The 27321-nt window shown below is 40.8% G+C and overlaps 2 protein-coding genes across 14 annotated transcripts; both read right to left on the bottom strand.

Annotated features, from left to right (window-relative positions):
* Window positions 1-5873: 5873 nt before the first annotated feature.
* LOC103721745 (phosphatidylinositol-glycan biosynthesis class X protein-like) lies at window positions 5874-16202 on the bottom strand. 13 transcript variants are annotated; one of them, XM_039125985.1, is made up of 7 exons: window positions 15890-16202; window positions 15470-15611; window positions 14922-15195; window positions 14814-14849; window positions 14564-14718; window positions 12548-12759; window positions 5874-5982 (listed from the first exon to the last, which is right to left on the bottom strand). In XM_039125985.1, the coding sequence occupies exons 2-7, from the start codon at window positions 15581-15583 to the stop codon at window positions 5889-5891; spliced, it is 885 nt and encodes a 294-aa protein (XP_038981913.1). In that variant the 5' UTR covers window positions 15584-15611; window positions 15890-16202; the 3' UTR covers window positions 5874-5888. The 13 variants fall into 13 exon arrangements, 12 of the variants coding, with proteins under 12 accessions (XP_038981913.1, XP_038981909.1, XP_038981917.1 ...); XM_039125981.1 differs by adding an exon at window positions 15695-15754 and having other exon boundaries at window positions 14814-15195; window positions 15890-16200; XM_039125986.1 differs by lacking the exon at window positions 5874-5982 and adding exons at window positions 10712-11087; window positions 11641-11668 and having other exon boundaries at window positions 14814-15195; window positions 15890-16199.
* Window positions 16203-18978: 2776 nt separating this feature from the next.
* LOC103721751 (putative disease resistance protein RGA4) lies at window positions 18979-25094 on the bottom strand. Its single transcript, XM_017846333.3, has 2 exons — window positions 21515-25094; window positions 18979-19534 (listed from the first exon to the last, which is right to left on the bottom strand). The coding sequence occupies exon 1, from the start codon at window positions 24961-24963 to the stop codon at window positions 21553-21555; it is 3411 nt and encodes a 1136-aa protein (XP_017701822.1). The 5' UTR covers window positions 24964-25094; the 3' UTR covers window positions 18979-19534; window positions 21515-21552.
* Window positions 25095-27321: the final 2227 nt, after the last annotated feature.

Raw genomic sequence — 27321 nt, 5'->3', positions numbered from 1 at the left:
TAAAGTTCCCTATATTATAATTGGCACGTAGATTATAGCCCTTGATACAGGACTAAATGTATTGTAAATGCATGTCACAGTTGGGCAAGAAGCTAGGGAACAAGAGGAAGAAGTTCCCCACTGCCAGCTGTAGATTTTTGGAGGCGTATCAGGGCTGTGCCAGATTGACAGGTGAGTGGGAGTTTGTACTTTGCACCATGAGCACATTTCTTATTCATTTTCATGAATATTGCCAAGTGTGACTTGATTCCACCTGAGCTTATTGATTAATTGTTGTAGTAGATTCCTCTATAATCTTGATTCTCTATGCTTGATTATTATGTACATGCATTTGAGGGAACATTGAGAGGAATTACGAGGGGTTGATGAGTAATCAAATTGATTCCGAATTGTGAAATGATTTCTTTTGTAAATTGATTTCATTTCCTCTATTTCAAAGACTTGTGAGTGGTAGCTTTGATTATACTCCTTTATGAGTAATTAAATTGGATCTGAATTGTGAAATGACTTCTTTTGTAAATTGATTTCATTTCCTCTATTTCAAAGACTTGTAGAGCCCTTCTCATGGTATATTGAGTTGCATTGTACTCCCGTGATTCCTCACTCCCAACCCTAATGTTAGTTATAATTGGGTCGTGGCCGAGTGAGTGGTAGTCTTGATTATGCTCCTTTTTAGTAGAGTATTGGGAGGGTGCATTATGGCATTTATGCATTGCTTGGCAGTATCTGCAGGACACCTATAGTCGATGGGGTTGAACATCGGCCTTTGTGCACATAGTAGCCTTCTGGGTGTGCGGAGCCCAGTCCCTTCCTAGGGGGGACACGGCCCTAGGCGTAGGATCGGCCGGTCCTACGACTTATATTCTGCTTGCCGCCGGGCATAGTAAGACCCCGCGAGGTGCAGTATGGCTTTCCGCGGATGTAGAATTCCCGCGAGGTGTCGTTTAGTATGTAGATGTGAGATGGATTTCTGTTCTGGATACTGGCCGACATTTACATGATTAGTGTGGTGTCTTATCCTGCATATGCATGTGACAGTACGGAGTTGTTGCTGGTTCGCCTGGGGCGTAAAACCCACCTTCCGACAGCTGTCTAGCATTTACATTATCGATATGGTGTATTATCCTGCATATGCATGTGACAGTAAGGAGTTGTTGCTGGTTCGCCTGGGGCGTAAAACCCACCTCCCGACAGCTGTCTAGTGATGATTTCAGCATATTGACACCTGATTTGTATGTTCCAGCATTATGATCTGTTGAGCATATTCATGAGTAGCATATATGTTTACTTGATTATTCCATATATGCTTCAGATGAGTTGATATTGATTGTGGTGATATTGATGATTTACTCTATATTCTCTATGTTGAGTTCATGTTCATGTTGTTATTGATCTTGAGATTTCATCTCGAGCCATGATTATATTCTGTCTCATGTGCATAGTACTCTCTACTCCACTCACTGAGTATTCATATACTCACTCCCCAGTTTGGTATTTTTGATTGCAGGGCAGGTATTGTATAGAGAGGAGCAGGGTTAGAGATTGTCTGCTTGCTGTGCCGCTCCATAGTATAGTATAGTATAATCTAGATAGAGGTTTAAACCTTTTGGTGTATTATAAACCTTCTGTTGTATATAGTGTATAGTTATAGTCATAGATCCTGTTGTGGATATGGGTTTGACCATGGATGGATTGGAGAGCAGGTATATATATATGTGCAGATCAGTTGTATGCCTGTGATGATACATGTGTTGTCCAGGTTATATTGTGACAGATTATGTGATTGCTGCTCTGACAGGTAGTGTGTTGTATGTATTGAGATAATCCTGACTGGTCACTATAGGAAAGGTGATCATTTTGTGCATGCATCATGCCAAAATTTTCAGAATTTAATAATGATTGATAGGTAATAGGGTTCTACGTGGTGGCTGGTGGCCTTATGCCTACCCGCACCCTAGGACCGTTGCGACAGCCCGCCGGGAACGGGGCGGGGGTCGTGACAGAAGTGTCCAAGGACAAGGATCTCCACATCCTGCATCCTGCTGAGTTTGAGAGGGAAATGATCAATGAATCTTCGATGTACGCTCTACTTGTCAAAGAAATTCACTTCCACAGTCAGAGCGAGTTAACCGCCGACGTCCTCTCTTTTCTTGAGGAGTTTCAAGAAGTGTTCTCGAAGACCTTCCGGATCCTTTGCTACCACTGTGTGACATTCAGCACGCTATCGATTTGGTTCCAGGTGCGACTCTCCCTAACTTGCCCCATTACCGAATGAATCCTTCTGCATATGCTGAACTACAACGACAGATCAATGAGCTCATTCGCAAAGGGTTTATTCGCGAGAGCTTAAGTCCTTGTGCTATACCCGCACTTCTCACCCCAAAGAAAAATGGCTCTTGGAGAATGTGTGTTGACAGTCGGGCCATCAACAGAATCACAGTCAAGTACTGTTTTTCCATTCCTCAACTTGATGATATGTTGGATATGATGGCAGACGCTACAATCTTTTCCAAGATTGATTTGAAAAATGGCTACCATCATATCCAAATTCGCCTAGGGGATGAATGGAAAACTACTTTCAAGACCAAAGATGACCTATATGAATGGTTGATCATGCTTTTTGGCTTCTCGAATGCTTCTAGTACTTTTATGCCGGTGATGACTCAAGTACTGCGACCTTTCATGGACAAATTTTTAGTCATATACTTTTGATGACATCCTCATTTACAGCCAATCAAAGGAGCAACACCTGAATCATTTGCGACAGGTATACACAACCTTGAGGAATGAGAACCTATATGCCAACCTTAAGAAGTGTTCATCCTTCACTTCTCATGTCAACTTCTTGGGTTACATTGTTTCCTCGGAGGCTTGTCTGCTGACCCTGATAAAGTCACTGCAATAGTAGAGTGGCCTGAGCCTAAAACCTTCAGTGAGGTTTGCAATTTTCATGGGCTGGCTACTTTCTACCTTCATTTCATTAGGAAGTTTAGCACGCTTATGTCCCCAATCACTGATTGCCTCAAAAAATGCGACTTCTATTGGACTAGTGCCATTGCTAAAGCATTTAGCAATATCAAGAGGAAGATGACTGAGATGCCAGTTATGCGCCTACCCGACTTTAGCAAGGCCTTTCAAGTGGAGTGTGATGCATCTGGCCTTGGTATAGGTGGAGTGCTCAGCCAAAAACGCCATCCCGTAGCATATTTTAGTGAAAAACTAAATGAGGCTAAGAAGAAATATTCCACCTATGACAAGAAATTCTATGTCGTAGTCCAGACCCTCCGGTATTGGCGCCATCGTCTGTTGCCCAATGAATCCGTCCTCTACTCTAATTATGAAGCTCTTCGTTACCTCAGTTCCCAAAAAAAACTGAACTCTAGGTATGCTAAATGGTTTGAGTTCCTCCAGGAATACACTTTTGTCCTAAAGCACACATCAGATGCCTCAAACACAACTACTGATGCACTGAGTCATCGAGTGACCCTGCTCTCGATATGTCTGTCAATATCATGGGCTTCGACGGACTCAAAGAGGACTACTTCTTGCCTTGATTTTGTGGAACTCTACAAAGCCCTCGCTGATGGAGGACCCTCGATCGATGGGTTTCATCTTCAAGATGGTTATTTGTTTAAGGCAGCAAAGCTCTATATCCCACGGACATCAGTAAGAGATTTCTTCGTGCGGGAAGTACATGTAGGTGGCCTTTCCGGGCATTTCGGACGGGATAAGTCCATCGAAGAGGTGGAACGTCAATTCTTCTGTCCTAGCCTGAAAAGGGACGTTGCTAAAATCATTGGCCAATGTTGAACTTGCCAATTAGCCAAACACCGAAAATAGAACATTGGCCTATATACCCCTTTACCGGTACCAGATCGTCCTTGGCATGACATCAGTTTGAATTTTGTGCTTGGTCTTCTCCATAACTTCAGGAAACACGATTCCATTCTTGTAGTCGTGGGCCATTTTAAACTTTATCCCTTGTTCAACAACCTCTGATGCCTCCAAAGTAGCCAAACTCTTCTTCGATGAGATTGTCACACTCTATGACCTTCCAAACACCATCGTGTCCGACCGAGATGTCCGTTTCATGAGTTACTTCTGAAAAACTTTGTGGCACATGGTTGGTACAAAGCTCAAATTTTTCACTGCTTATCATCCACAAACTGACGATCAAACCAAAGTGGTAACCAAAGTCTTGGTAATCTCTTGCGGTGCCTTGTGGGCAAATACACTCGTAATTGGGATTCAATCCTTCCTATAGCACAGTTTGCATACAATAATTCAATCAACAGGTCGGTCGGTATGAGTCCATTTGAGATCGTGTATGGTTATAAAGCTAGAAAACCTCTAGATCTCTTACCCATGTCACCCTATGTTCGAATTTCTAAGTCTGTACATGCATTTGCACAACACATTCATGAGTTGCATCAAAAAATCTACAAGTACATACATGCAAGTAATGCTCACTATAAACTGCAAGCTGATTTCCACGGATGTGCTAAGAAATTTCAAACTAGGGATTATGTCATAATTCGTATTCGACCTGAACGGTTTTCTCATGGAACCGTTAAAAAATTGCAGGCTCGTAGTGCTGGGCCATGCAGGGTGTTGCACAGGGTTGGCACTAACGCCTGTCACTAACCTTCCATCTGATTTTGGCATTAGCCCAACTTTTAATGTTGAAGATTTAGTTGCTTACAAGGGCCCACCAACAATCCCTGATGACCCTTTTGCTGAGCCCTCTCCTAAGCCGGATGATTCCCCTATTACTGATCCCATACCAGCTTCGATTCCTTTACCTCTCCGCCGAGCATAAAAAGAGCACATTGATGCTATTTTAGACGATCAAACAATTTTTACCAGTGATGATGGCCTCCAACGCTTCTTGGTTCGTTGGCGAGGATAACCAGAGTCTGACTCCACATTGATCACACACGAGGAGTTTCAGTGGATTAACCCGGATTTATTGGAGTACTATCAGAGCTACACCAAGCCACGTTCGTCAAGGTCAATTTCTTCCCACCCGAGAGAGTTGGTGCGGACACTAGTAACAGATCGCCTGTCACTCGAGTCTACAGTCGCCGTAGGAGAATGGTTCAACCAGTTTCATTGTGGTTGGAGTGATTTTATTTTATTTGGGCTTATTAGGATATTTGTTATTTGATAGCCTTTAGGGGTTATTTTGGTATTTTGTTATCTTTGAGGGTCTTTGTGAGATTAATTTCTTTTTAGGAGCCTTTTTGCATTTTTTGGCTCTAATAAATATGTTGGACCGTACATAGTTTAAGGTATGTTATAAATAAAAATTTTGATTCCCTTTCTTTTAGCTTTGGTGTGAAACTCTAAGCTAGTGCTAAGTGTGAAGCCTAGTTCTCCTTCTCTCCTCCCTCCTTCTCTCCTCCCTCCTCTCTCTTTCTTCTCTCTTTGCTTTTTTACCTGCTGTCTGGCATCAATCTCTTTGCTCAACAATTCACTATCTTCCAAAACCACTCCCCTGTCAATCACAGCACTCAAAGTCAGCCTTGTCGAACAAGATCACAGGAAACTATTTCTTATTTGGTCACCATACAGGAAACTAAGGAACACTATTTAACAGTTTCACACTCGATCTCAAATAGGCTATTCATGTGGTATGATTCCCAAGTCCGCTGTGAGTATTCAGCCGTGACCACAATAAACTCCCCTGCTTTTAAGCTTCCCATTGACTAATTCATTACTGTGAACTATAAAAAATAAGATCAATAGCTATCTTAAGTACTTTCTCCTTGAAGATTCATTTGCATTCAATGAAAAAAGTAAAAATAAAAAATAGAGAAGACCTCATTTTGATTTTACTATACTCTCCCACAGGAGCAGGCATGAAACCTTACGAAGCTGCCAAAGTCTTAGCAGTTCCGTACAAATCCACTGGGCTCTGTTTTCCTGTCAAGCAAGCATCCATGTTGTTTCGTCAAGTCATCCTGCGATAGAACAACCATCCTGCAATAGAACTGGACACATTTTATAAATCCAACAAACAGGCTCACAGCTTTCCAAGTTCAATATAAAAAGTAAACATCTCGACTACTTTTTTAGAAACATCTCAAAAAAATGCAGTTAGCTCCTACCAAAATCACACCACAAAACCATGGAGAGGGCTTGATGATAAATAAACATTTTGCAACGGACAGAAGCCAATTGTTGCTACAATTTCAAGCATTTCAATTTGGATCAATACGAGCAAATAAGAGTCTAAAAAGTAGCAGAGCATAAGGGAAATATGTTGGTCTTGCAGAAATAATGAGGGGGTTTCAATTGATCCTATCCAGGGCTCTGTCTAGCATGGCTATAAACGTCTAAGATTACACTAGAAAAAAGGTAGGAATGTTAACAGCAAGCCTGCCTTCATAATATTACTACCATGCAGCTGATCTGACGTAAAAAACTGAGACCATGTCAGCTGCATGAGGGGTACATCCATTTCAAGATAGTAGAGGTCTCTCATTGGTATACACAATTTTATGCAGGCCCAGACAAAGATGAGTTACCTGCATGTATCTCAAATGCAGGCTTCACCTGAAAAAGGTTATGAGAAAAAATGTTAAATTTTTTTATGAGAAAAATGTTACCTGCATGTACCTACTTCTATGGATTATGAGAAAAAATGTTAAATTTTTTGCTTTTAATGTTTTCATTTTTTTCTCCACCACAGTGCTCTTATGTGTTAACAAACCAACACATGAAATCCCATCAAAGACATTAGGTGATCAAACAATGGAGCGAACTTGATTTATCATCAATCCTTTTCTACTAAAATGACAAATTACTTCCATATTGGAAACCCGTTGGGACACGCATTTTCACAAAATTTCCGGATAAAACCATTGCCAGCAGCTGTATTATAATAAAGCCAGGAGATGGTAGGCCAAGGAAAGGTGAAGAGGAAATGGGCTATACAGGTGAAGATGACAGAAGAACAGTAAGAAACTGAATCCAAGTCGCAAAATATTGGATATCTTGCTGTACCCATTGTACAAAGGACTGGCTCAGGTCATCATCTGATTGGTTCCTAGATATTTCACATAGTCGTATGAGGAAGGGATTAGCAAGAACAGGTGGGTTTTGAAACATGAGGAAAACAGAAACGGTCGTCAGCTGCAAAGATGTCAGAGGAGAAGACCCAACACAGTGGAGATGGTCTTCTAAATAACTAAACCAGTTTCCTCAAAGACCTGTTTGCAAAGATGAGTGGTAGAAAATAATTTTAAAAAGAAAATATTCCCTCTGTTAATGATCATGAAGAAACCTTTAATACAAATTTAAAGAAACTGGAAAGAGAAAAAGGTGTCCAATAACATAAAGAAGCAATGCTGCTAATGATCATTAGGAGCATTTGATACTATTGCTCCCAGAAAAATAAATAGCTGATAAAACAATTAATAAAACGCGTGTTAGAGCTGTAGCAAAAGTAATGCTGGATACAATTCCTGTATGTGCCTCATTTCCACAGGGTACTTGCCACATGACATTTTTCGCATATCCAGCACCCAGATTTTTAAGTGTCCATGAACAGGACTCTGGTTGTAATTGTTTTGGTCTACAGCGTATGAACAAGTCTGGTCGGCCTATTTCGATCCTTGCATAACCACTGGAGTCAAGGGGCTGCAAATGAAATCAACTAATTAAAACTGTATGTTTCAAAACTTGCAGAACTGACTCTGGCAAATGTGATTGAAGTTTAAACTACCAGAAATTGTAGGGCAAAGAACACCAGTAAATAGAAAAATGGACAAACTATGCTTCAAAGTTTCAGTGGAAAATGACAAGAGCTAGTTCAGAGATTCTTCTTAAGGTTAACTATATGAAACTGGTGCGATACCTTCTATATGATTTAAAAAAGTTTAAGAGATCCCAATGCTATAAAAGGAGAAATATTCCCCGGATAAGGAGTGAAAGCCAAAGTGTCTAACTAGAGCTGGCCCCACTAATTTACATTTATTTAGGACCACTATTCTAATTTAAGTTTAAAGAATAGAAAACCTCATCATAAATATAATCTACACATTAGATTTACGTATGTTGAAATAACACTGATCACGGATTGTCTGCCCACTTGTTGCTGAGTTATTGAGTACAACATAATCAACATCCAGGTATTGTAAATGTAAAGACATGCATACATGGTAATACCCATTTCGCTACAATACTGTCAACCACCTCATTTGCTGGAAAAGTGCTTGACTTCATATGTGCAATCTGATACAGGAATTAAAGTAACTCAAATAAATTGCAATTACAAGTTTTCTCATGCATTCATCTCCATTTCTTATTTAATAGAAAGCTTATATTCTATGTGATTCAAACTTCTAATAAATATAATGATGAATCTAATATAAAAAGTTTCATAGGAGAAAACAAAACGAAGAACACATCAGACAGAAGTAAGAAGAGACGCATTGGTACCCTAAACAATGAATTACTCCAGCAACTTCAGACTCAGAAAGTCGGAAGTTCTACTCAATATAAGTCAGCGAGTTAGAAGTCACTGAAGCAATTCATTTGAATCCAAAGATCTTAGAGTCAGTAAAGAACACGAGAATAAGGTAGTTCAATTTTCAATCCTCATGGTTGGTTTGGTATTTCCCTAATAAATAAGATGGAGTCCAGATGTCATTTTCCAGTTTTAAGATGGGTAAAGGGGGCCCTGTGGAGATTTAAATCAAGTTTAGAATGATTCAAAAATCTTTACATGGGGGACGCCATAGGGATTTAACTTTGTAGCTTTTCTGTCTCACTCCTCAAAAAGTCGGACTTTCATTTCCCTGCTTCACGATATGAGGCCACACACACTCCCAACCACCCTCCCCACGTGCCTCTGATCACATTTTATATATTTTGATTGAAACAAATTTTTTTGCTTCATCTTTATGATGCTAACCATTGCATGAAGGTTGATAATGGACTTCATGTATAATTTTTCTAGTTTCTGTTATCCTTTGGCATCTTACAACCCAAGGCTTCAATAGTCACCCATATTACAATATATCAATGATTGGACTTGAGACAATTCTCCAACCAGTATTGAAAATTCAATACAACGCACCATCAAAACAATAATAAGCATGCCTTTTATACAGAAGAAATATCATATTCTCCAACTATATGCATACAATTAAGTTAAGAAGTTCATTAGTTGTACACGAAATGATGAGGAAAAAAACTCAACACATTTGGCATTGAGAGCTTCCTAGTTGTTGAATGTAACAAACTTTGAATAATTTAAGTTTGATATGTACATTATATGCATCCGCTAAACAATTCACCAATTTAAATTACAAATTTTAATTATATAAAATGCTAGTTTCAGCATACAACCCTAAATTGGACCAACCACACCTACCCAAGTTAGTTTAACATGTTAGATTGGACGTAGGTCAAATCAATTATTTAAACGATAGGATTAGAGGGTCCAGATTTTTGTCCGAGTTTAATTTCAGCTGAATCTTTATGAACAGTATCCAGTATTTTTTTGGATTACGAAGTTAAGATTGTTCAAGTGTTTTAGATTTTGTCAACTTCATACCAAGATGAAGTTCTTATATCCCAACTACAAATGTTCACGGGCCGGCTGACGTTTCCTACCCACTCAAGCCCCAAGCCTTGTTGGGAGGCTTGGACCACGATTTTAGGCCCGTAGGCAACCCAAACATGGCCGGATTCGGGCTTAGAGATGAAATTTTGGCCCAAGCTAGCCTGACCTAGAATTTCTTTTAGCCCTGGGTTTTTATGATTAAACTCCTTGGTTTGTTGGTATGTAAACTTACCGGGCAAAGATCTACAATCTTACGGTACTTTATTTTAGTTATCTAGTATTCAAACTGCTGTTGGTAATATCTAGTTATTCATATTTAGCATTTTTTATTTTTTTAATTAATATCATTATTTTTTAAATTGGGAAAAATGGTCTGAAAGCTTGAAGCCCTGTCCAAAGTCCGAAGTTCAAGTAAGAGCCAGACTTGGACCTAGAAAATAGGCACAAAGGTCAAGCTAAGCTAGGCCGAGAATTATGTAAAATATATCAACCTTTGGGGAAAATCCGGCCTAACCCTAGTTTCACCTAGCCTATGAACGAAGTCTAATTTCAACTCCTAAGTCATGCGGTGCCTATTATTTTGTGGAGGGGCTCATAGTCAAGGTGGGAATGGTCTATGTAAAAATTTGGATAAGGAACATGCTCTTGTTTATATATATATATATATATATATATATATTGAACTTTGTACGTTTTCGTAGGTGAACGTCATTTGATGAACTTTAATTTATCATACTTTTTCTTGCTCAACTTACAAGGTTTCGGGCACATAAAGCCTGCTTTAAGAGGGATTCAAGATCATCTTCATCTAAGAATTGGGTGATTCAAGATCCATGAAATCAAAGTGGGATAACCTGGCGCCATTTCCAACCGGACAAGGGGAATGGAAATGCGGGCGGACAATCGTTGTGCACCTTTGTAAAGTAAACACTAAACACTATTGAGTTAAATGAGTAAACGTCTAATCCTTCATGCAATCCTAATGCATTGTACATGTACAACTTACATACCACTAACTACATATTTCTAAGCCAATTATATGCCAAGGAAAGCAAATGATGCAATTATCCTTAATTTGCTCAAACATTCTTTTGTTTTAGACGTAAAGAGCTCTAGTGATATAGGTATCCAAAAATCTGCACAAACAAAAAAGTTTAGAATGAATATATATGGAAAATAAAGAAATTACTTAGTGTTTCAAATAAACATAATTCATTCTTGAGGCAGTTAAAATGGCTCATTAAATGTTAATGCATTACCTTTGATACATGTTAATGCATTATCTTAAGTACTTTCTCCTTGAAGATTCGTTTGCATTCAATGAACAAAGTAAAAAGAAAAAATAGAGAAGACTTCATTCTGATTTTACTATACTCTCCCACAGGAGCAGGCATGAAACCTTGCGAAGCTGCCAAAATCTTAGCAGTTCCGTATAAATCAGCTAGGCTCTGTTTTCCTGTCAAGCAAGCATCCATGTTGTTTCATCAAGTCGTGCTGCGATAGAACAACCATCCTGCAATAGAACTTGGACAGATTTTATAAATCCAACGAACAGGCTCACAGCTTTCCAAGTTCAATATAAAAAAGTAAACATCTCGACTACTTTTTTAGAAACATCTCAAAAAAATGCAGTTAGCTCCTACCAAAATCACACCACAAAACCATGGAGAGGGTCTGATGATAGATAAACATTTTCCAACGGACAGAAGCCAATTGTAGTTGCCACAATTTCAAGCAAATCAATTTGGATCAATACGAGCAAATAAGAGTCTAAAAAGTAGCAGAGAATAAGGGAAATATGTTGGTCTTGCAGAAACAATGAGGGGGTTTCGATTGATCCTATCCAGGGCTCTGTCTAGCATAGTTATAAACGTTTAAGATTACACTAGAAAAAAGGTAGGAATGTTAACAGCAAGCCTGCGTTCATAATATTACTACCAAGCAGCTGATCTGACGTAAAAAACTGAGACCATGTCAGCTGCATGAACGGTACATCCATTTCAAGATAGTAGAGATCTCTCATTGGTATACACAATTTTATGCAGGCCCAGACAAAGATGAGTTACCTGCATGCATCTTAAATGCAGGCTTCACCTGAAAAAATGTTAATGAGAAAAAATGTTAAATTTTTTATGAGAAAAAATGTTACCTGCATGTATCGACTTCTATGGATTATGAGAAAAAATGTTAAATTTTTTGCTTTTCCTGTTTTCATTTTTTTCTCCACCAGAGTGTTCTCTTATATGTTAACAAACCAACACATGAAATCCCATCAAAGACATTAGGTGATCAAACAATGGAACGAACTCGATTGTTCATCAATCTTTTTCTACTAAAATGACAAATTACTTCCATATTGGAAACCTATTGGGACATGCATTTTCACAAAATTTCTGGATAAAACCATTGCCAGCAGCTGTATTATAATAAAGCCAGGAGATAGTAGGCCAAGGAAAGGTGAAGAGGAAATGGGTTATACAGGTGAAGATGACAAAAGAACAGTAAGAAACTGAATCCAAGTCGCAAAATATTGGATATCTTGTCGTACCCATTGTACAAAGGAGTGGCTCAGGTCATCATCTGATTGGTTCCTATATATTTCACATAGCAGGATTAGGAAGGGATTAGCAAGAACAGGTGGGTTTTGAAATATGAGGATAATAGAAACGGTTGTCAGCTGCAAAGATGTCAGAGGAGAAGACCCAACACAGTGGAGATGGTCTTCTAACTAACTAAACTAGTTTCCTCATAGACTTGTTTGCAAAGATGAGTGGTAGAAAATAATTTTAAAAAGAAAATATTCCCTCTGCTAATGATCATGAAGAAACCTTTAATTCCAAATTTAAAGAAACTGGAAAGAGAAAAGGGCGTGCAATAACATAAAAAAGCAATGCTGCTAATGATCATAAGGAGCATTTGATACTATTGCTCCCAGAAAAATAAATAGCCGATAAAACAATTAACAAAACGCACATTAGTGCTGTGGCAAAAGTAATGCTGGATACAATTCCTGTATGTGCTTCATTTCCACAAGGTACTTGCCACATGACATTTTTCGCATATCCAGCACCCAGGATTTTAAGTGTCCATGAACAAGACTCTGGTTGTAATTGTTTTGGTCTACAGCGTATGAACAAGTCTGGTCGGCCTATTTCGATCCTTGCATAACCACTGGAGTCAAGAGGCTGCAAATGAAATCAACTAATTAAAACTGTATGTTTCAAAACTTGCAAAACTGACCCTAGCAAATGTGATTGAAGTTTATACTACCAGAAATTGTAGGCCAAAGAGCACTAGTAAATAGAAAAATGGACAAACTATGCTTCAAAGTTTAAGTGGAGAATGACAAGAGCTAGTTCAGAGATTCTTCTTAAGGTTAACTATATGAAACTGGTGCGATACCTTCTATATGATTTGAAAAAGTTTAAGAGATCCCAATGCTATAAAAGGAGAAATATTCCCTGGATAAGGAGTGAAAGCCAAAGTGTCTAACTAGAGCTGGCCCCACTAATTTACATTTATTTAGGACCACTATTCTAATTTAAGTTTAAAGAATAGAAAACCTCATCATAAATATAATCTACACATTAGATTTATGTACGTTGAAATAACACTGATCACAGATTGTCTGCCCACTTGTTGCTGAGTTATTGAATCAAAGGTACAACATAATCAACATCCAGGTATTGTAAATGTAAAGACATGCATACATGGTAATACCCATTTCGCTACAATACTGTCAACCACCTCATTCGCCGGAAAAGTGCTTGACTTCATATGTGCAATCTGATACAGGAATTAAAGTAACTCAAATAAATTGCAATTACAAGTTTTCTCATGCATTCATCTCCATTTCTTATTTAATAGAAAGCTTATATTCTATGTGATTCAAACTTCTAATAAAAATGATGTTGAATCTAATATAAAAAGTTTCATAGGAGAAAACAAAAAGAAGAACCCATCAGACAGAAGTAAGAAGAGAGGCATTGGTACCCTAAACAATGAATTACTCCAGCAACTTAAGACTCAGAAAGTCGGAAGTTCTACTCAATATAAGTCAGTGAGTTAGAAGTCACTAAAGCGATTCATTTGAATCCAAAGATCTTAGAGTCAGTAAAGAACAAAAGAATAAGGTAGTTCAATTTTCAATCCTCATGGTTGGTTTGGTATTTCCCTAATAAATAAGATGGAGTTCAGATGTCATTTTCCAGTTTTAAGATGGGTAAAGGGAGCCCTGTGGAGATTTAAATCAAGTTTAGAATGACTCAAAAATCTTTACATGGGGGACACCATAGGGATTTAACTTTGTAGCTTTTCTGTCTCACTCCTCAAAAAGTCCGACTTTCATTTCCCTGCTTCACGATATGAGGCCGCACACTCCCAACCACCCTCCCCACGTCCCTCTGATCACATTTTATATATTTTGGTTGAAACAAAATTTTTTGCTTCATCTTTATGATGCTAACCATTGCATGAAGGTTGATAATGGACTTCATGTATAATTTCTAGTTTCTGTTATCCTTTGGCATCTTACAAGCCAAGGCTTCAATAGTCACCCATATTACAATATATCAATGGTTGGACTTGAGACAATTCTCTGACTAGTATTGAAAATTCAATACAACGCACCATCGGAACAATAATAAGCATGCCTTTTATACAGAAGAAATATCATATTCTCCAACTACATGCATACAATTAAGTTAAGAAGTTCATTAGTTGTACACGAAATGATGAGGAAAAAAACTCATCACATTTGGCATTGAGAGCTTCCTAGCTGTTGAATGTAACAAACTTTGAATAATTTAAGTTTGATATGTACATTATATGCATCCGCTAAACAATTCACCAATTAAAATTACAAATTTTAATTATATAAAATGCTAGTTTCAGCATACAACCACCAAAACTATACAAATAAAGTCTTAAATAACATGAAACACTCCAAAGTAACGTGTCGTAACTTTTTTGTTTTTTTCTTAAACTCACCGGATATCTAGCATGCAGCGGTAACTGAATAACAGTTTCATAGTTCTCCAGCAAGTCATTCCTAATATCCATGTGAATTTCAACAATTGATCTGTTGGACAGAGCTGAGGGTAATTCCAGATTCGAGTCTCCAAAAACGGCAGCATCAAGAAAGGCTGTTTGGGGGGGGGGGGGGGGGGGTGGAGTTGTCAACACATAGCGAAGGAATAAATCAATCGGCTTTGCTGCTAGAATATGATAAGCTTTCTACCTCTGCGGTGGACAAGATGTTGCAGCTCAAATGGATCTGCAAAGACTCCAATTGGAAGTTTTTCAATAATCACTGCTTCACAAGAGTGAGAATCAAGCCACTTCTTACCATCCGATTGGTTAACAAATGTCAAGGTGGAAACCACATGTCGATGAGAACCTTCACCGCTCAGATGCCGGTGCAGGTCTGCAAGTCCAAGCACATTCATATCATTAGCCAGCCCTCTACACAAGTCACCAGTACCAAATTCTTGAGCTAAAAAATCATGAAAATCCAATTCAAGCAGGCTATTGCGGTGATCAAAATAAGAGCTGGCAAGGTAAGCTTGTGAGCATGGCAAACAGCCAAAGATTCTCCCATCACCGCTTTCCACATTGCTCACCTGACATTAAATTTAGTATATGGAAATATAAATATTAATAATTTATGTGACCAAAAAACAATGATAAACAGAAAATTATGTGACCAAAATTATATAGCAGAAAAGATACAATGAATATATAGACAACATATATATCCTGCACGACAACACTCAAAGTCGAGTTCTTTGCCAAACTTATTATCTTACCTAATTATAATAAAAGCAATACAAAAAAAAATAATGTTAGGAGACTCAGGTGCAGCCCATAATGCAAATCATAAGTTTTCATGCTAACCTGGTCAGAAGACAAAGCAGCGGCATGACATGCCCAATTGCTGGTTAAGATCAAGAGGAAGAAGAGGCCAAATATCATCAGCCATTGGGCCTTATGCTGGCATTGCATGTCCATACACTAGAGGTTACACTTCCCAGTGGAACTGCGAAGGAGAACAAGGACCGGCATTAATGAGAATCTCCAATTAATCCATGTATATGATTATGCGAATCACAGACAACTCACCAAACATTGAGATTACATCAATCGGGAGGGGAAATGATGAAAATTTTGAGAATTAATTAGCTGATTTTTAGGGGAGAAAAATAAATAAGTTTGGGGATTTAACGCAGTCGCAACTAAAAACTAAAGAGAAACACAAGAACACCGGATCCCTTGTATTCCAACAAATCAGGGTGAGGAAAGAGAAATTTTCTATACCAGCGAGTAAAATTTCCCGAAAAATTTCAAAGATTCCTCGGGAAAAGAGGAGCAGATCGAATCCAGTTGAGCGGAAAAGGGTTTCAAACTACCCTCGCTGAGGAGATTTGGGATCGCATTGAGGGAAGCGCTGGATGAGCTATGAGAGAGAGAGAGAGAGAGAGAGAGAGAGAGAGAGAGGAGGGCGCGGCTCGGGCCCTCAGAGAGATTGACGGTGGGGAGTCAAGGGTTCAGAGAGAGAGAGAGAGAGGCGAGAGCCGGAGCCGTCGCCATCGCCGGTTCGTTGCGGTTGATATCGGGCATCATACGCTGAGGAAACTTATTTCTGATTTTTATATCACAAGGGCTTAAATGTTAGAGTGCAACAATTCAGTTTTAAGTTTTAACTCCGCGGTTTTTTTTTTTTTTTTTTTTTTGAAACGGCGCCCTAACTTCAGTACATCCAGCTATATCAAAAGAAAGCCAAGAGTAAAAGATAAAAGGAATATCTTCTACAGATGTCCATATGATCTTCCCATAGTGTTAGGCAACAAATGAGGCAACCCAGTTTGCCACACTGTTCGCCTTCCGAAAAACATGTGAAGCCTGGAAATCGCTTGTCTCCTGAGCCAATCGCCGAATCTTACGAATGAGAGAATGACCATCACCATATATGTCCACTCCCCGAATCCAATTGATCACCACAGAGGAATCTCCCTCAAGACATATATGCTCGGCACGGAGTACCCGCCTCGCATAGGCTATACTCTCCCAGGCTGCTCACAACTTTGCCCCAACTGCGGTAAGTCCCGGCGTATGGCGCCCACCAGCTGCTATCAGCCTACCCAGATGGTCTATGATGACAAAGCTAGCTCCTCCTGATACCCCGTCCATCGACATACTACCATCAAAATTCACTTTGAGATGACTAAGGGGTGGGGGTACCCAAGACATTAGGGCAAACCTGGACGCTGTGACAGCGGAAAGAGTACCCCAGGTGTCCCTGGCCATCTCAGAAGAGAAACTAATGGCAGCTGTAGCAACCTCCCTCGAATAAAGCATGGCTCTGTCCACCACCCTCCGCGGGGGTAACCGCCTGCCCTCAAATAGGCCAGCATTCCTGTCCAACCAAATATAATAAGCCAAATATACCCAGCAAATGCCGGCTTCAACAGTGCTAGGCCTCCTCATGGAAACTCTTAGCCAGTGAATCAAATCCTGCGTCGACTCGACTGAATGGGGCAATAAGAATGATGATAGGTGCCAAATCTCCCTAGCTCTGGGACACTTTGTCGACTCGAACTCTGCAGTACTTTGATAGCGGTGAATTGACATCTAACGCCACGACAGAAGACGGAACCTATCTCTCATTTTTATATTGTAGGGGGCTTAGGTATAAGAATACAAAAAAAATCAGTTTTAACTCGTCCATTTGTGAGCCGTCCCTTCTTGGTATTGCCTAAAGGTCAAAGTCCAATGGACGGTGCTCTCAATTAAAATAGAGCACAAAGCAACAACGCCTCTTGCTCGTAAGTCCCAAAAAATTCTTGAAATTATCAAGATTTTAATTTGAACAATCGTTGTTGTTCATCAGTATAATGAAATAAAACTATTTGTTATCCCCAAAGCTGATGGGAACATGATAGTTGATTATTATTTAATTACTTTTAAATAAAAATGCATATAATCTAGTACAGATGATATTGATAATGGCGTTAGAACTTGGTTCTCACAGAGAAAGTGCTTTAATAGCTTATGTTACCGACCAATCTCGTCTAGAAATACTTTTCTGGCTGTCGGTCCCAATCGATATCTTATCTTCATCTAGTTTCATAAAAAAAATTCTGTAAGAAGAATAAGTGCCACATATTCTCGAAAGCTCAACTCTTAATTATATGTTAGTGTTTGCACATTTTAAATACTTCCTCTCTGAGATTGATCATAGCTTAGACTAATCGGAGTGCCTTGACTTCCCCGAGACGTCAAGGAGGGCCGCAGGAGAAGAGATCGACGACACATCAATTGGGGCGACAGCAAACAAGAGGAATGGAGAGAGGAAAAAAGGTGGTGGAGGACTGGTGGTGCCGGTCTTCCATGACCGGAAGGCCATCGATCGACAACAGCAATGTCGGCAGCCAAACGATGCTCGAAAAGGAGGAAGAACAGAGGCAAAAATTTTAAAACAAAATCGAGAAGCGAGCGAGCGAGCCAAAGGCTCCATCTCCATCTTGAATAGGGGTTCAGACTTCTGACCCGATTAGATTTAGGAATGGGCTGTTCTGGCCCTATGGACTGGGCCTCAAGGGTTTCTTCTTGAATAATGACGTCAGATGAGCTGCTGAGAAAATTTTTGCAAAGTGGATGGATGCATTGCAATATGGAGAACCAATAGATGGATTCTCCTTTGGGTGACGCCAAGCTATAAATTCATGCTTACAAGAAATACTGACTCTAGTTAAAAAGGCAGTTAAGCAATTGTTCATTTTAAAAAATTGCAAAGAAATAAGCATGCATTTAAAAGAAATGGCAATATGAAAGTGCAGTGTTTGTGCATAAAAACTAGTTATTCTCAAAACTTCTTCTCAGAGTCATACTACAAGAACAAAGCACTTATCTCATAGTTCTCTCTCATGACTGGATGCCTCGATTATTTCTTCAGGAACCATGTTACCCATTGAAAGCTTCCATTTCACTAGACTTCCTGAAGTCTGAACATGTTTTCACAGGAAAGTTTCCCCAGAAGAATGTTCAATTCGAAATTCCGAGCAAAATGTTCAATTCAAAATTCAAGTCATGGAAATGCATTCCAGCAGATCATCTCTCTCTGTAGGAAACCAAGCAAGTATTCTGTGGACCATTCTTGGGGCCAAGGTAACTTTGATATCCTGCATCCCACAAACCCCGCACATGAATACATATCTAGAGAGGGAAAAACTGCAAAAGGTAAGGGTGGACCAAAGCCAACAGAACTTTGATCTGCTTGTTGGCATCGCACTCTGCTCTCAGCATGCACTGGAGAGAGGTTCCAGGTTCAAAGGCAGAAAATGGCATTGCCACAGTTTTTTCGCAAAATGAGTACAATCTAATTTCAAGACAATGAAAAACATAAATAGCCAAAGTAAAAAAACAACTCGAAAAATGATATTTTTAGCAGCTGGTTCCTACGTATTCTGGATGGTTATTTGCAAATAAAACATGAACCTATTCCAGTCTGAATGCCATACTCTGGGTTTATCATCTGCAAACAGATCCAGATGCTTGGTTTCAACAGATTGTGAGAAAGCTCTCTCGGAAGCAACTTCAGAAATTGCTTTCATACAACATACAAAAGGCTAAACTTCATAGCAGCAGGAATTAACAAGACAGACGATGGTACAACAGCTCCAAATAAACGATGCGAAATTGAATATGCTGCACTCAGCTGTGGCTTCTTCAGAGGCAGATGCGGTGATAATGGACGGTTTGAAACAACTTCAGTGGATTCAGATAAGGCTCGACTTGCATGGAGGGCTCGGCTTCCATGTGAAGAATTCATTGGATGTGAAGCTCCCAAATAGAAAGAAGATCCGCAAGGGGACCTTGTGAAAGTTCTGCAGACCCCAAGTTGCTCAAGGATTGGAAGTGACCGACGAAACGAACCTGTACTACAATATCCAGAACTGGTGCCTGTGAAAGGATTTGAAAAAATTGAATGCAGCATGAAGTTAACACCATAAGTATCGTCAGAACTCAAGAAACCTAGTAAATATTATTAGCATAAGCTCAGATGCAAGACATAGGCAGCTAGCTGAGATCAATAGGAATAGCTGAACTAGCCAACCACTTAATTAAAACAAGCTTGTCACAGATGCATGGCTAGCAACCATAGACTTTTTTTAAGTCTGTTCCGAGGAATACAAGGTGAGTTGCTTCCTCGCAGAGATTTGCACCAACGAGGATATTTCCAGGAACAATTGAAACAAGAGTTATAGACTGAAACATTAAATGCGTGCTTAAACAACTTGTTAATAATTAACTAACAGGTGGTATAGATGACATGAAGATCCCTTGATTGCATCATCCAGTGCTGTACAAGGAAATTAGATCTTCATGTTTTACTCAGCCGAATTTCAGAGACTGGTATACTTTTGCCTTGCAACAGCGTTTTTAGATCCTCTGTTTTGTTTTCCTGATCTTTTAGCGTATCACGCCCCGAACTCAGCATCTGGGTCCAGTACGCGACCGCCTGCATGAGCCTCATAGCAGTGCCCTAAAGATCATGCAAGGCCTAAGATGAACAAAAATTCAATAATTCCACAACTAATTAATTAATTTAAATAGATAAATCCAATATATCCAAATAATCAAATTGGTTCAATTACAAGAGTTTTCAATGTTCATCGGTATCAAATAAACTATCTAACTAACTGATGACTCTGACGCTCGCACTCTGCGCCTATCCCATCTATGTCTATACATCCTGCAGCTCTAAAAAAGAGAGAGAAAAAGGGATGGTGAGCTTTACAGCCTAGTAAGAATTCCTACACATCCACACCAACACAATAATAATATAAGAATAAGATTGAAAACCACAAACGTCGTTGTACACATCATGAAATCACAAACCGGCTATCAATAATACCAGAATAATTAGTATAAATATGCACATCAAATACCAATATAATTCCAGCCACTCAAGAGTGTTATATCATACAATATCTCATAAATCTTTATTAGTGTTTTCAATGTTTTCCATTCCATTCTTTTTTAACTTGATCCGAATCAATTATCTTATCGACTTTGGGCCAAATCTCGGTCATATTTCTCAGCCTGTGGTAGAGCTGCCAAAGTATCACATTTTCAGCCTGTAGCGGAGCCTGCACATTTTAGTTCCACATTTCTAGCCTGTGATGGGGCATGCCAAAGTATCACATTTTCGGCCTGTGGTGGGGCCTGCACATTATAGTTCCATATTTCTAGCCTATGATGGAGCCTGCCAAAGTACCACATTTCTAGCTTGTGATGGGGCCTACCATAATAACGAGATAAACCCAAAGTCCCTATTTATTAAATCCAGTTTACATCTATACATCAATTCCTTTTTATTTATTTCTAGCTTTACACTAACCGTAGTCACGTTTCCAGCCTATGACGGGGCAACGACATAATATGGTTAGTCCAAAGCATCTCATCCATCAGTCTAATTATGCAAGTGTAGGTTATGCGCATAAATGTATCCATCATAATACCAATCACAAGCAGATCGGAGAATCGAGGAGGAAGAAGACCTTGTGCCAAGCACGGGTCCACCTTTGGGCCTGACCCATTCAGGCCAGCCCACAAACCCACCGGCTGGGCCGGGCTGGGTTGTTACATAGTGTTTCCAGATCCTGCAAACCTCTAATCTTCCACCTCCCCCCTCTTCCTATAACTTCCCTGTATTTCAACTTTCTTAACAAAGCTGTGTTTCCAGATAATGAGGATATTTCTTAAAGGCATGGAAATATGAACCAACTAACAAAACGAAGAAAAAAGCTAGAAAATAAGAACTTTGCGAAGCTATTATCCTTGTTTATAGTCGTAATCTGGAGTCACTAATACATAAACAATGCAAAAATATAACTAGGATATAGACGTGTCTATCTATGTACAGAACTTGAAGGTTACCTGAAGAATGGATGCAGGAATGGCGTCGAATTTTCTTTTCACAGCATTTGTATGGTTTCGGAATCAATACGTATGAAAGGTATGTGAGCAATCTTTGGCCAATCAGCTCCTCCTCTTTGGCATCGGTCCTTCAACAAAGGGCATGCACCGATGTGCAATTCTTCGAGCGAAGGAGACAAGCCATTCCCTGGCAGTGAGGTAACCTTAGGGCAGGTGAGTATATGTAACTTTCTGATAGAGGGAAAATTTGCCAAAGAAGTAGGTAGGCTTTCTACGTTCTCGCAGTAATAAATCTCCAGATCTTGAAGGGATGTCAGTTGCTGGAACCATAGCTCCTGTTCCCTTGTAAAGTTGGTCATACCATGACACCAACGAATATGCATCCGTTGCAGTGAGGGGAGGCTTCCCAACAGAATCCACAGATTTTGAAGTAGGACCGTGTCGTCTATGGTGAGACCATTAAGAGTTCGCAGTCCCTGCTCCTCGTGGAGCTGCACAGGTTCTGAGGACTCGATGAGCTTCGGACATCTTGTGAGTTCTAGTCTTTCAAGTGTAGTAAGGAACTGTAACCCCCCCCCAACTAACTTCATCTCCGGGCAATCCCAAAGTTCCAAATGTTTGAGAGAACTCAAATTTGATAAACAAAGAGATACTTGGGCGCGGTAATCCACGATCTGTAGATCGGTGAGAGAGGTGAGACTCTGCAAACATCCGGGCAGTGCATTGCCAAAGTCACCCCAGTATCCGATGTGGAGCTCTACAAGCGATGAGGACAGGAAGAGGAGGGGAACTTTCCTTAGCTTGTAGCAACCTTGGAGGTCGAATATACGGAGGCGAGGTAAAAATTGTGCGCCATCTGCTTCCAACCACTCCTCCCATTCCTTGAAGTCCTTAAATTTTAGTACCTCGAGGGATGGAAATGCCACACCAGTGTCACCATAAAATTCACGACCAATTCGTTTTACGGCAGGCATGTTGGCAAGATGAAGTTCCTTGAGGAAAGGCAGCTGCCCTAGTGGCGGCAGACTCTCCAACCTGACACAATAATCTAGAGAAATAAATTCTATATTGGTGAGAAACTTGCTTTCCACCATCCAAGTTGGAAATCTGGTACCTCCATAGCCCTTGATTCTCAGCTCTTTAAGACTGGGATGTGGTTGGAGGCCTTCAAATATCTCCGTCTCCGCATCAGGAAGACTTCTTGGATCTAAATTCTTTATTAAATTCAATGCAGTTAGGTGTTCTTTGTCTTTCAACATCGCCTCCATGGCCTCCTCCTTACTATTAACATTCTCAAGATTCTTGATCGCAAGCCGTCTCCGAAGATTTCTCAAGCCCTTCAACTCTCCAATCTCATGTCGCCTCTTCTTTGTGACTCGGAATTCCTCTAATTCTTGAAGGTCGATAAGATCTCCAATCCCAGTAATTAGAGAAATTGTGTCTGCTTCTCCATATAAATGCCGCAAGTTGATTAATTTGTTCATGTCTTCGGGTAACCTTTTAAGGTGGCAGGATCGCATCCTCAGAACTTGAAGATGGCAAAGCCTACCAAATGATTTGGGCAGCTGTTTGATCCTAGTGCAGGAGACATCTAAGTACCGTAGATGTGATAACCCACTGATAGCATCCGGTAGCTTCTTCAGCTTCACCTGACTGTAAGATAAATCCAAAACACGCAAGCTTTTTGATTGTTTTAACATGCTATCAAGAAAACTGTAAAATCTTTCGGAATCATTATCACCAAAGAATAAAATGGACCGTAGGTTTTGAAGTCTACACGTGTCCATAATTGCATCCATTTTTTTATCAGTCCTCAGAGTCAGGTGGCGAATTGTCTCTGGAATTTCTCCTTTCTCATCGCTGATGACCAAACATTCATCCAACGAAACAAAAACTGCCAATTCTCTTATCAGATCATGCATCACATACTTGTCATTCAGAGTTGGTAGAAAGAAGTACCTGCTAGTTAATTCGTCATATATCTGACCCCCGATGTCCTCCATTCTCATTCTTACCCGACTCTTGTTCTGGATAAAGCCTTGAGCCATCCACATCTGGACCAACCGATCTTTTTCCAAAACATAGCCCCTGGGAAATATGGAACAGTAAGCGAAGCATTGCTTTAAATTTGCATTCAAGTGTTCGTAACTTAAAGCCAGAGATGGAAGGATATTATCTAAAACATATTCATGTTCCCACCACTCACTTTCTAAGATCATCTTCCAGTAATCCTCATCCAGTTTGGAGTTCAATAAACTTCCCAGTACCTTTCCAGCTAGAGGTAAACCATGCAGTTTTTCAGATATTTTCCTTCCTATTGTTTGCATTTTTTCCCTTCGCTCTTCCTCAACATTTTTTTCACCGAACGCACAATGTTCGAAAAGTATCCAGTAGTCATCTTCCTGTAGGCTCTTCAATTCTATCGGGTCCATCGTGCCCATAACTTCTGCTACTACTGGACTCTGTGTTGTCACCAGAACCATGCTTCCTTTCGCTCCAGATGTTAAGACACCACGGAGTTCTCTCCACTTGCTACCTGTCTCATCCCACACATCATCAAGGACAAACAAAAACCTTTTGTTCCTCGTAGCATCTTTAACTTTCCCTAGAATGCCATCCAAACTACTATCGTCCGAGATCCGGGCGAGCACCGAGTCATATGCCAGCTCTTTAGAAATCCGCTTGACATCAAAATTGTCAGACACATAGACCCACTTCCTCAGCTCAAAATGCCTTGCTACTCTTTCATCATTATAAATAAGTTGAGCCAGGGTAGTCTTGCCAACACCCCCAATGCCTACTATAGGAAGAACGCCAACACTAGGGTAGCTACTACTCCCAGTCCCACTTTTGATGCTAGATTCCGGTTCATCAGCTAAATGCAACAACATATCTAATATCATGTCTCTCTCTGTGTCTCTCCCAACCACAATGTCCTGGATAATCGAGCTGGTCTCTCTGGTCACACTCCTCTGCTGTGAGTTGTAGTCCTTTAATTGTTCTTCCATACAATTGATATCAAGATAAATCTTTTCAAGATTTCCCGCAAGATTTTTCAAATTTTTCAGGTCATCGTCGGACATTATAAAATGCTTGAGAAGCTTAACAGCGGGGGATACGAAGTCGCTCACCTTGCTCTTGCTGTGCAGCTTATCATGAAGCTCCTTGAATTCAAACTCATCCAGCAGGTCGTCAGCCTCGTAGGCAGCATCTTTGAGTTGCCTCAGCCATGCGGCCAGAGCTGGGTCCCTGATCGGCCTCCCCTCCGCTGCCTGGATCACGGCTCGGATACGAGGAAGTCTAGCCGTCACATCCTCCGCCATAGCCTTCGCACCCGTGAGCAGATCATATTGGTCGTCCAAATGCAGCGAAACCTTCTCAGCCAGTTTATTTACGACGCAGGTTGCAAACCATCCTCCGACTATCATTCCGATCATCCCCAGATCCATATTGGAGGACACTCCGGCTGCACAGTGGTAGTCTTGCTCTCCGTGACCTGAAGACAGGAAGCTTGCTCGCTCGGCCTTGTTCCTAGCTTGCAATTTTAAGCGGTGTGATTAGACCTATAGACAAGGTGCATCAATTGAAGACCGCGTGCTCGTGGACGGAAACGAAAGAAGACATCGTCTACCAGTGCATCTATTGAATAAAATATAGCGTTTTTAGCAATAAAATAAAATAAAATAAAATAAAATAAAATAAAATAAAATAAAATATAGCGCGTTAGGTACGAAAATATCGTAACTGGACAAATCCATATTTTGGAGATGACGCTAGACTCAAGTTGCAAGTTTACAATGTCAATCTAATACGGTGCGCGTCTGCCACTGCATCAATTGAATGAAATATAGCGCGTTAGGTACGAAAATCTCGCAACTGGTCAAGAAAAGATTTCGGAGATGACGCTAGACTCCAAGTTGCAACTTTATAATGTCAAATAGCTTGCCCTTGATGTTGAACAACACTATTACCTAGAAAGGTTGCCATGAGAGGAATCACTTGCTATTGAACTTCTTCCGCAGTGGGGACCTAGACATCTCCTTTTCTTTTCTCTGTTACGATATTATATGCTTTGGTTTCGGCATCTCTCCCCCAACTTGCGCCTATTCAAGATGGAGAAAAAATTCTTGTCATGCTGATCCACCTGGACAACGACATGAAAGAATATGGCTAATCATACAACAACCATATTTTGAATTGCTGTCTTAGATATATTTTCAGATTTTTTACATATTTTATTTTATGATTGATATGGATGTATTTTAAGTAGATTGGTTTACTAAACCCGATTTTATCAAAAAAAGAAAAGAAAAAATTACCCATTTGGCAGTATTTATAAACCCTTTTTTTTCTCCCTCTATTCCTATTGAATGTGCTGTTCACGAAGAAGTCCAAGGCTCAACCCAAGTGCAAGTCATTATTGAAGCACGAAAATTAGATTTGGATGAGATAGACATTGTGGAAGATGTAATTATGGTAAATGTTGGGGGAAAAATCCCAAGTCATACCGCCACGGAGGCGCTCGGCCAAAGAGCGCCGACCGGAAAGGCGCTCGGCCAAAGGGCGCCGACCGGAAAGGCGCTCGGCCAAAAAGCGCCGACCAGGAAGGCGCCCGACCAGAGAACACCGACCAGGAAAGCGCTCGACTAAAGAGCGCCGACCAGAAAAACCGCCCAATAAAGGCGCTCGGCTAGAAGACGCTCGCCCAAAGGGCGCCGACGAGAAATACTAACTAGAAGCGACCCCGCCACAGGGCGCCCCATTGGGCGACCAGCTCGGCTCGGCACCCCTGCTGAGCCGATTGCCTTGACCAAATGTTCAACTCCCGCCTAACCCTCTAAGGGACCTGACAACTCCACTACAACCTGCCGCTATCTCCAAGTTATCAAGGCATAAGATCTCCGCAGGTATTCGGCACGACCTGCCATTAATGCATGAGACCCCCTCAAGTCTCCGATGCACTCAGTCATTTAATGAACACGGCTCAAGGCGATCTTCGGATCACTGAACCATCAAAGCGTATGGCTCTCCCTGACCGCCGGTTCACTCGGTAATAAATGCACTTACCATCCACGGACCCCAGGCCCACCACGGCCGGCGGTTCAACCACTCCAACAGGTCCGATCGACCGTGACAACTCCCTGGTTCCGGTCTGATTCGGCCTTATTCTCCACTACGCCATTAATGGGCCAAATCGTGCCCAATTATCACAAAAGAGGACAAAATTCTCCTGTCACCTCCCAGATAACACAATATCCCTCTATAAAAGGGAACCTGGGGGAAAGGATGAGAAAAGAGGAAAAAGAGACAGCACAGACACAATTGAGCTTAATATTCTCTTCATCTTCTCCACATACCTCTTCCTTGCTCTCTCCACATACTAGCCCCCTCTGACTTAAGCATCGGAGGGCTGGCGCCGGAAAGCCCGGCCACCGGCTTTTTTGCAGGACTCACACCCTCCAGGAGGACGCCACCAGCCGGCGCACCGCCGACTACCGTCCCTGCGGCGGAGCTCCTCCCACGGAGGACAGGACAGGACGCACTCCTCTCCGCTCTCTCGTCCCCACGGAGGACGCAGTCTGCCGGCGCACCGCCGTCCGCCGTCCCGGCAGCGGAGCTCCTCCTCCCCTGGCTCCGTGGCGGCCCCCGGGTCCAATTTCCAGCAACAGTTGGCGCTAGAGGAAGGGACCGAGTCGCTGCCATGAAGCTAAGAGCAAAGGGGCTTCCAACGCCTCTCGACGTCCTCCACCCAGTCCTGAACATTCTGTCCAAAACTCGCCGCCTCCGGCCAAGTCAACCCCTCAAGT

This window comes from Phoenix dactylifera, chromosome 4 (genome assembly GCF_009389715.1).
Source record: "Phoenix dactylifera cultivar Barhee BC4 chromosome 4, palm_55x_up_171113_PBpolish2nd_filt_p, whole genome shotgun sequence".
NCBI lineage: Eukaryota > Viridiplantae > Streptophyta > Magnoliopsida > Arecales > Arecaceae > Phoenix > Phoenix dactylifera.
This window is presented reverse-complemented; position numbering and strand designations above follow the sequence as displayed.

What these genes read in the sequence shown, in the direction of transcription:
- LOC103721751 (XM_017846333.3), bottom strand. Translation starts at nt 24,963, where the DNA reads ATGGATCTGGGGATGATCGGAATGATAGTCGGAGGATGGTTTGCAACC.
- LOC103721745 (XM_039125981.1), bottom strand. Translation starts at nt 15,583, where the DNA reads ATGGACATGCAATGCCAGCATAAGGCCCAATGGCTGATGATATTTGGC. An exon ending in ACATCTTGTCCACCGCAGAG is followed by an intron (nt 14,719 to 14,813) that starts GTAGAAAGCTTA and finishes CCCCCCAAACAG; the next exon opens with CCTTTCTTGATGCTGCCGTT. An exon ending in ACTTTTGCCACAGCACTAAT is followed by an intron (nt 5,983 to 12,547) that starts GTGCGTTTTGTT and finishes GTTCTATTGCAG; the next exon opens with GATGGTTGTTCTATCGCAGG.